This window comes from Lampris incognitus, chromosome 14, assembly GCF_029633865.1.
Source record: "Lampris incognitus isolate fLamInc1 chromosome 14, fLamInc1.hap2, whole genome shotgun sequence".
NCBI lineage: Eukaryota > Metazoa > Chordata > Actinopteri > Lampriformes > Lampridae > Lampris > Lampris incognitus.
The window spans coordinates 41,082,338-41,092,614 of record NC_079224.1 but is presented as its reverse complement, the minus strand read 5'-3'; the positions used below and the strand labels follow the sequence as shown (position 1 = coordinate 41,092,614).

General features: G+C 47.1%; 1 protein-coding gene across 1 annotated transcript in view; it reads right to left on the bottom strand.

Moving 5' to 3' along the window:
• Nucleotides 1–5,564: 5,564 nt before the first annotated feature.
• The window catches only part of LOC130124461 (collagen alpha-1(IV) chain-like), a 43,117-nt gene continuing 38,404 nt past the window's right edge, over nucleotides 5,565–10,277 (bottom strand). The window contains exons 41-45 of the mRNA XM_056293915.1: nucleotides 7,259–7,468; nucleotides 6,921–7,098; nucleotides 6,577–6,691; nucleotides 6,101–6,273; nucleotides 5,565–5,837 (exon numbers count right to left, since the gene is read on the bottom strand). Coding sequence (XP_056149890.1) covers nucleotides 5,732–5,837; nucleotides 6,101–6,273; nucleotides 6,577–6,691; nucleotides 6,921–7,098; nucleotides 7,259–7,468 — 782 coding nt within the window. The 3' untranslated portion in view covers nucleotides 5,565–5,731. The remainder of the gene's footprint in view (nucleotides 5,838–6,100; nucleotides 6,274–6,576; nucleotides 6,692–6,920; nucleotides 7,099–7,258; nucleotides 7,469–10,277) is intronic.

The following is a 10,277-nucleotide window of genomic DNA, read 5'->3' as shown; positions in this document are numbered from 1 at the left end:
CTTCACTTTCACTCTGAGAAGATGGCGTGAGGGACCTCTTGTTTGGGAAATACCCCCCGGTATGGTAGATGTTCTGATGTCCACCGCTGATGGAGACGCAGCTCAGTGCCACGGCAGCACGTGTGGTGCCTTTTTAAAGCGGTGCCTTGGCCTTAAAAGGGAGGGTTTTTCAGGATGTACTCCCATACAGGTCATCTTCAACATGTTTGATGCCCGTGATGCATTGGGGCATGCAAGACGTAATTTACAGCAGTCATTACGGGTGAGGGTAAAGGTCTAAATCAGGATTCTTCTATTGGCCTTTATGTCCATGTGCAACTACACGTATGTGCAGTTCGGTTGTGTAAATAAAGGTCATCCTCAACCCATCATTTGCGTCCTCTTGTGCATATGAGAGAATCCATCAGTCTCCATGATAACACCCCCCCCCTCCCCGGTAATGACTGCATGTGCATTCATGTAAAATAAAATATTAATGACCAGAATGAACACCAGAATGATGCAGAGCTGATCTTGTTAGCCCGCTTCCTGCGCATGTGAGGTAAGCCACTGAGATAATGGAAACCGATAAAGATCAAGTCATCATGACGTTATCCCCTCGTGAATTTGCCTTCGCCCACCATTTAATTAGATTTCTGCTCCATTTGACTTTACGACACTGTTGTATCTACACTAACGGGTTTACTTGCATCTCTTAATGTTTCCAATTCTTTGAAAACACCCTTTTAAGAGAAACGAAGCTAACCTGCAGATGGGTCCTCCGGGAACATAATTCTAATTCATAATTTGGTGGCATGGTGGCGCGGTGGTTATGCGCTGTCGCCAGCAAGAAGGTCCTGGGTTTGAACCCCGGGGTTGTCCAACCTTGGGAGGGGGGGGTCATCCCATCCCGGGTCGTCCTCTGTGTGGAGTTTGCATGTTCCCCCCGTGTCTGCGGTGGGTTTTCTCCAGGTGTTCCAGTTTCCTCCCACCATCAAAAAGACATGCAGGTTGGGGTTAGTAATCTGTCTGAGCCCCTGAGCAAGGCATAGCAAGACAAACCAGAGTTGGTCTGCGGGCGCAGTCCGGCAGCTGCCCACTGCTCCTAGCTACACAGCTAGGATGGGTTAAATGCAGAGGAAGAATTGCCCCACGGGGATCAATAAAGTATCTCAAAATCAAAATCTGTTGTACTCTATACGGTGCTTGTGGATGACACATAGATGCTACGCGTGCTAATCATGTATTGTTTGTTCTACAGGGAGATGTTAGTCATGCGGTCTCAGTTAGCAGAGGCCCAAGTGTTTTAAGTCTGGTAAGATGAAGTAAGGGAGCAGGTCCAATGCTTTGTTGAGTCTACCTGAGGCATCTTGGGCTTGACAAAATGATATATTAGCGGAGAAAGGTGTGCACTTGATAACCTCAATGACATGCCCTCATTCACGCTCAACCCTGCAATACTTAAATTAGATTGCGCAGTAAACGGCGCCTTCTGCAAGACGGGTTGTTAGATTAATTATGTCGTAGCCTGTATAGTAACTACATATGGATTTTTTATTCCGAACTGGACCTCTGCATGAAGGTTTACCCTGGAGGATGACACAAGGTTTGTTCCATTTCATCCTTAATTGATACACACCCTTGGACATACGAGGTCATTTATCACCGATACACTATGCGTGGAAAGTTACCACGCAAAAGTCTGTCTGACGTATTAACAAAGCATATGCAGGGACAACTTAAAGGACACGTCCCCATCTCAGATGGAAGACAACCTTGAAGAAAGTCCGCCTTTCAACGGATCCCAACCTTAACCTGATTATAAAGGTGTGGACGCCTGATGTAGCGGCTAAACAATTAGCAAGTGCTGTTGGAAGCAGAATAATCTTGTTAGCTTGGCTACTGGGAGTAACTCATAGTGTCCAACTACACCGACGGATGTCAGCAACTGGCCATGTAGGACCTGCTCTGTTGAAGGTGGTGTTTAGGGTGTAGGACATGTCGTGTTGAAGGTGGTGTTTAGGGTGTAGGACCTGTCCTGATGAACATGGTGTTGGGTGTGTGTGACCTGTCGTGTTGAAGGTGGAGTTTAGGGTGTAGGACCTGTTCTGTTGAAGGTGGTGTTTCAGGTGTCGGACCTGTTCTGTTGAAGGTGGTGTTGAGGGTGTAGGCCCTGTTCTGTTGAAAGTGGTGTTTAGGGTGTAGGACCTGTTCTGTTGAAGGTGGTGTTTCAGGTGTAAGACCTGTCCTGTTGAAGGTAGAGTTTAGAGCGTAGGACCTGTCCTGTTGAAGGTGGTGTTTCAGGTGTAGGACCTGTCCCGTTGAAGGTGGTGTTTCGGGTGTAGGACCTGTCTCGTTGAAGGTGGTGTTTCGGGTGTAGGACCTGTCCTGTTAAAGGTGGTGTTTAGGGTGGGCTTGCTGTTTTCTCGTTAGCTTTAAACCGGTGTGCCTTGCAGCACATGGGGGTTGGGGGATGGGCTGTTGAGGTTCTGCTCGAAAACAGAGAAAAATAAATCAGCAAAAACATAAAAATATAATATTCATAACATAATCATAGTTTATTCATCCACACACACAGATGAGCCTTGTTTTACTGCGTCTTGCATTTCTTTCTTCTCTTAAATCATCACAAAAAGCCTCGCTTGGGGCTTTTGGGTCTCACCGAAATACGACGGGGTATAAAAGAGATTCAGAGCTTTATCGCAAGAGACAACCACGAGCTTTAAACACGGCGCAGAATAAAGATGTTGTTTGCCTTTAGCTCCACAAGGAATTTGAAGGTATTGATCCCGGTGACAGATATGGGTGACTGAGTTTGAATGACTGTGTCTTTGGGGGGGGGGGGGGGCATTGCTCTGGTGATGACGCCTGACAAGGAGAAATAAGACATGGAGACTGCAGGGAGGAACGAGGCTAGTCGGAATCGAAACTAGGATAATTATCCAGCGGTTGATTATGGCCTCTTTCGAGCCACTGGTCCAGATGAAGGAGCTGATTAAAGCGCCCCCTTGGTCCACTGAACCAGCTCCAGATGTGAACGATCATTTTCTTTCCTTTTTGCAACATCCCCATTTCTCCCTTCAAAAAGACCCTCTGATTTTCTCTTCTCGTTGCAGCTTTTTATCCTCTTGGCACCGACACGGTAGTAGGACAGAGTAAGAGAGAGCGAGAGGGACAGAGAGATAGAAGGGGGGAATCAATCAATCAGTCCATAATATCTGCACTGTAGATGTCACCTAATATGCAGATGTAGTCCAAAGACTGCACCAGATTCATTTAGGATTGCCAAAGAACAACAGTATGAGCAACTCAAAAAGCCAAATGTGACCCTCTCCATTCTCTATTTGATGTAGTGCTTAGTTTCCCAAACACTGGAAAAATCCATCCATCCATCCTCCAAACTGCTGATCCAACTCAGGGTCACGGGATGCTGCAGCCTATCCCAGCAGTCATTGGGCGGCAGGTGGGGAGACACCCAGGACAGGCTGCCAGTCCATCACAGGGCCGACACAGACATTCACACCTATGGACAATTTAGTACAGCTGATTCACCTGACCTACATGTCTTTGGACTGTGGGAGGAAACCGGAGCACCTGGAGAAAACACGCAAAGGCCACACAGAGGACGACCCGGGATGACCCCCAAGGTTGGACTGCCCCGGGGCTCGAACCTGGGACCTTCTTGCTGTGAGGTGACCGCGTTAACCACTGCACCACCATGCCGCCCCGATGGAAACATGGGTGAACTAAATATTCGAGTGAGTAGGATAACGGAAGCATAGCCTCCAGCTTCCAAAGAAACACACATGAGTCATTCTGACCAAATATTGTAGGTGACTTTCATCCACCAGACTGCACCAGATTTTGTCAGATTACCAAGGACAAAGCAGCATCTACTTGCCAATGATGTGGACATAATGGTCAACCCCAAACTGAGATGTTTGAGCAGTCATACTGAGGTCTATGTGATGCATGACATCTTGTGGATATTTCCAGAAGACTGTAAGGGGATATGCATGCATTTGTGACATGAATTGCCCAAGTTTTAACCTCCTTCGCTATGCAGTGTAACTGCAATTATCATTTGATCACATGATCAACGTCACAATGCACATGTGTCTATGGTCGCGAAAGGCATCTGTATTAGTATTTGCACAAAATCAAATAGATGCACTACCAATAACCCACTGGATGATTTTAATTGTGGCGTAGGAGTTAGCGTGGTCACCTCACAGCAAGAAGGTCCTGGGTTTGAGCCCCGGGATAGTCCAACCTTGGGGGTCGTCCTCTGTGTGGAGTTTGCATGTTCTCCCCGTGTCTGCGTGGGTTTCCTCCGGGTGCTCCGGTTTCCTCCCACAGTCCAAAGACATGTAGGTCAGCTGAATTGGCCGTACTAAATTGTCCCTAGGTGTGCATGTGTCGGCCCTGTGATGGACTGGGTGTCCAGGGTGTCTCCCCGCCAGCTGCCCAATGACTGCTGGGATAGGCTCCAGTATCCCTGCAACCCCGATTGGGATAAGCGGCTTGGATAATGGATGGATGGAATATGAATGAAAATGTGACTTAGAGAGGACACACACCATCCAGAGCTCCATTCAACCTATGACTTTAAAATTACAGATTTGAAACCCAACATGGTAATACATACTGGAAAGCTGCTTTGATCGGAAAGTTTTTCTGTTTTTAATTTCCCCCTCGTCCCTCCCACTTCAAATCCAGACATGCTAAGAGTTGTGACAGACTAAAAAGAAAAAAGAAGACAAAACACGCTACTGAAGTTATCAGGGTTGCGGGGTGAGGTTTAATGTGACTGTATGGAAGTGGGTGCAGTAACTAGAGGCCAGCAATATCACATTAGAATAGGGAGGGAAAAAAACAAGAGAATTTAAAGCACGAAAACAAGTGATGAAGGTCTAAGAAGGAAAGTTCATTACATGACATTATAGTAGCATTATAACAATAACTGCATCGTTTGGGCAATTTTACCACCAGCAGGGCTGCAACTATGACTAATACAATACAACTTCTAGGCCACAACTACTGCAACTATTACCATCCCTACTACTAATTTATCACAATAATAACCACGATCACATCATTTGTGCCTACAAAAACATTTGTATCATAAATAGCCAATGTCTATTTTGTGAATATGCAAAGATTCTTTTTTTATGCAAAAAAAATATTCAAATTAAAAAATAAAAAAAATATGCAAAAGTTTTTTTTTAAATTCAAAGCTAGCTTATATAAACACTGATTTTGTGAAATGTGAATGTTCAAATATTCACAGGACACGCACATCATGGTGGTCTTCCTCACACTTGAGACAAAAATGTCAAATTCATAGTCTTGAACATATCCCCTGGCCATTACTTTGAATACTGACTACAGTTCAGTCATGACACGACCCCACAATGGACACAAACGCTTGAGGTTCGAAGACAAATCAATGCGAATTTAAGTCTAGTCGAGTCTATTTGAGCAACACTAAATCACAGTTCGGCGCCAGAGGGGCTTTACAGTCACATGACTTCCTGTCCGACGTGTGGCACAGGATGTCACGTGACTGCGACTGCGTGCTGATTTCAAACTGTTCCGCGAGCAACAAGAAAGTTGACGGTGAAAATCGCGGCGGGAAACTTTTGAACGTTCCCAATTGACCTCATATGTCCGTGCCACGCTGGGCAGTCTCCGCCACTGCGCCCCCTGCGGATGAGGACGCTGGTGTTACTCCGCAGAGGGGAACTTACAGTTATCTTCCACCTGACTGGACAGGTTGCCATGGTTTCCTGCAGACCTGGCAGCGGCTGATGACGCTCTGTAGACGAGGTCCCTTCACTGTCTGGGGAACAGGTTTACTGTTGGGCAGGGCCGCACGCACACGCACACGCACGTACACACACGCACACACACACACACAAACACACACACACACAGAAAATGGCCAGAGTATAGTAATAAATCATACTTGCAAAGCTGACAATTAAAACTGTGATAACATTAATTAATTAACAAAAAACATGGTTGCCCTCTCAATGCCTTTAATGGCTGTAGAGATCGATGTGATGCAAATTTGGTGAAAGAACCTCTTCTGCGTAGACAGAAAAGGGCAATAACTCACCTGAACATGCGGTTGGGGTCGAGGGAGGCCAGCCAGTAGCTATAGGAGTCGGGGTAGTAGTTGCAGGTTCCCTTGCCGTGACACTCGATGAAGGGCACTCGTCGGAAGTTTTCCAGGCAGGAGCCGGGAGACACCAGCGGCTGGGAGGAGCCCTCTGCCCCTGCACCGGTTTGCTAAAAAGGGGGAAGCAGGATTAAGAGATTATAGGTTTACGGGGTGGGAAAAGAGGCCAAAGAAGGAAACAGATGGAGAAGAGTTAGGGTACGGAGCGGATGAGAGAGCAGGTTGATATAGTAGGGGGTGGAGAGGAAATGTGAGGGGGGGGGGAAGATGGCGACCATTTTGGAAAAGTGAATAGGATAAAGAGAGTTGAAGACAAAACGTGAGGGTTTTATGTGGATGAGTCATTCAGATTCGGCCATTGTCTGTTTAGCGCTGTAGTCCCCAGATAACATAGAGAGGAAGAAGTTCTTTACCATGACAAAAGAATATCCTGTCCAGAGGGACTCCCAGCCTCGAGGACATTCGGGGATCTGGGTGGTCTGACTATGTATGGCGATGGCATTGGAGGTACTCTCACACACCGAACACCTAAACCACAGAGAATGCAAATGAAAGCACACACACACACACACACACACACACACACACACACATTGGACTATAAAAGAGATGTCTACATCGATACTTAAATGTGATTACATGCTGACTGAAATGGGTTAACTGTGTGTGTGTGTGTGTGTGTACATGTGCATGCTTTTGTGTTCATATTGGTGTCGATACATATCTGTGGGTGCGGTTGCAGGTCTTGCTATCATACCTGCTAATGTAGCTTGCCAGCTCGGGCCCTGTAATGGCCACCATGCTGGGAGGCATCTGCTTGTCTGTTGACAACCAATATGAGTAGTCATTGCGGGAGGCATAGCGGCAAGTGTTGTCCGTGTCGCAGAACAGGAAAGGCATGGTGGAGAAACGAGGGAGACAGCTGCCCATGGTGCCTGGTAAACACAGAGTCATCCAATCAATCTCAAACAATGCCTTATAACGTATAAAAAAAAAGATTCTGAAAGAAAACTGGCCTCTGCTGTGGGCCGTCTCACATTTGAAACGGACGTGCGAGTGAACAAAGTCTACACGGTGTATTTTCTGAACTCTTACCGAGGTCCTGCCCATGAGCCCTTTCATTGCCGTTGATGAAGAGGAGGGAGTAACCAGAGTAGATGAGGGTCATGCCTTGAGGGCAGTCAGGTACACGGATGCTCTGACTGTGTCTGGCTATCAGCAGGCTGTCAGCCAAACTCGCACCATTGGTGCCTGGAAAACCGCGAGAACCTCGTTGACCCGGGTGTCCAGGGCTGCCCAGAGAACCTGCCCAAGGAGGGAAAAAAGCCATTAACGAACAAAAGCCACTATAATGATTCACAAAATAAAAGTATTTGAACAATTTAAATAGAAATGCATCAATCAAACTAGGACTGTCACAGCACTAATGACTATTTCGGTAATTGAAAAAATCTCTTGATTATTATGTGAAGGAGTTCAAGTATCTTGGGGTCTTGTTCATGAGTGAGGGTAGGATGGAGCGGGAGATTGACAGGTGGATTGGTGCAGCATCAGCAGTAATGCAGACGTTGTACCGCCTGTTGGGGTGAAGAGGGAGCTGAGCCAGAAGGCGAAGCTCTCAAATTACCAGTCAATCTTCGTTCCAACCCTCACCTATGGTCATGAGCTCTGGGTCGTAATCAAAAGGGTGAGATCGCCGATACAAGGGGCTGAAATGAGTTTCCTCCGTAGGGTGTCTGGGCTCAGCCTTAGAGATAGGGTGAGGAGCTCGGACATCCGGAGAGCTCGTAGTAGAGCTGCTGCTCCTTCGCGTCGAAAGGAGCCAGTTGAGGTGGTTCGGGCATCTGATCAGGATGCCTCCTGGGCGCCTTCCTTTGGAGGTTTTCCAGCCAGGTCCAACTGGGAGGAGACCCCGGGGTAGACCCAGAACTTGCTGGAGGGACTACATGTCCAATCTGGCCTAGGAACGCCTTGGGGTCCCTCAGGAGGAGCTGGAGGGGGTTGCTGGGGATAGGGATGTTTGGAGTGCCCTACTTAGCTTGCTGCCACCGCGACCCGACCCCGGAGAAGCGGCTGAAGATGAGATGAGACGATGATTATTCTGACAATTAATCAGCTTGATCGGGACAATCAGATAGGATAAAAGTGCTTTCAAGGGCTTTATATAAGAGCAACAATGTAATGTGAGATTAGGGTTATTATTTCCTTTCTATTTCATTGCAGTTGCCAACTGTAGTGAAATATCCCCTTGCTGTGATGTGCTTCTTTAATTATGGTCCATGTTAATATGTTGTCCCCCATTTAATTACATCTTTCAACTTAAGGTGACCTCGAGTGTAGAAAAAGGCGCCAGTCAAATTAAATTAAAGCGTTGTTGGCCGCCTGGTTGCTGCTGAGATGTTGCACCAGAGATGTGCTGTTGTAATTAGCATATTAAGTTTTGCAGCGCTTGCAGACCACTGCATTTTCTTTGCATTTTAGTTGAAAGTGATCCCAAACTTTTGGTCTCTTTGTGTTGCTGTTGTTGTTTTTTGCTCCTGTCTCTTCTCTTTGTTCATCTTTGCTTCCCTATATTTTCTTGCCTCAAATAATGTGCAGCACCATCTGCAGCAGTAATGACTGAGTGCTTTGCTACCCTGCGTGGTTGTATACACTGATGAGTGTGAGGGAAGGAAGTCACACACTTGTATCCATGATGCAAGAATAGTTTAATAAATTACCAATGTTTCAACATCACAGTCTTCTTCAGGGTCGCCTGAAGGACTGCTCTGAAGAAGACTGTCATGTTGAAAAGTTGATAATTTATTAAACTATTCTGGCATCGTGGCTAAGAGTGTGTAAGAGTGTGTGACTTCCTTTCTTCGCACTTGTGCTTTCATCATGGTCAGCACCTCTCCAACACCGGCGTGTGTTCCTCCTCCCTCCAATTCTGAAATATATACACTGATGAGAGCCAAAACATCATGACCACCTGCCTATTGTGCTGTTGGTCCTCTGTGTGCCACCATAACAGTGCCGGACTCTCCAGGCATGGACTCTCCAAGACCCCTGAAGGTGTAGATCCTTTGAGTCCTGTAAGTTGCGAGGTGGAGCCGCCATGGATTGGACTTGTCGGTCCAGCACATCCCACAGATTTTCAATCGGATTGAGATCTGGAGAATTTGGAGGCCAGGGCAACACCTTCAATACTTCACCATGTTCCTCAAACCATTCCCGAACAATGTGTGCAGTGTGGCAGGGCGCATTATCCTGCTGAAAGAGGCCACTGCCATCAGAGAATACCGTTACCATCAAGGGGTGTACCTGGTCTGCAACGATGTTCAGGTAGGCGCCACACATCAAGTTGATGTCCACATGAATGTCCGGACTCAGGGTTTCCCAGCAGAACATTGCCCAGAGCATCTCACTCCCTCCACTGGCTTTTCTTCCCACAGTGCATCCTGGTGCCATCACTTCCCCAGGTAAACGGTGCACATGTACACGGCCATCCACATGATCTAAGAGAAAATGGGACTCATCGGACCAGGTGACTTTCTTCCACTGCTCCAAGGTCCAATTCCGATGCTCGTGTGCCCATTGTAGGTGCTTTCGATGGTAGACAGGGTCATCTTGGGCACTACACAACCCCATACGCAGCAGGGTGCGAGGCCTCCCGTAACCATCATTAAATTTTCCTTGACTAAATGGGATAGCCTTCGTTGCCCTCACGCATCAATGAGCCTCGGGCGTCCAACACCCGGTTTCCGGTTTGTCCCTCTTCGGACCACTGTCGGTAGGTACTCCCCACTGCTGACCAGAAGCACCTCACAAGCCCTGCCATGTCAGATGATCTGACCCAGTCGTCTGGCCGTAACAATTTGGCCCTGTCAAAGTCGCTCAGGTCTTTACCCCTGCCCATTTCTCCTGCATCCAGCACGTTGACTACGACAGCTGATTGTTCGCTTACCATCTGATCTACCCAGACCTTGATATGTGCCCTTGTTTTGCAATGATCAACGTTATTCGGTTCACCTGTGAGTGGTCATCATGTTTATGTTGAGGCATGTTTAGGCAGGCATGAAAAGATGCTGAGCATGGAGGCAGTAAATTGCAATCAAAGTTTTTTTGTAATTGA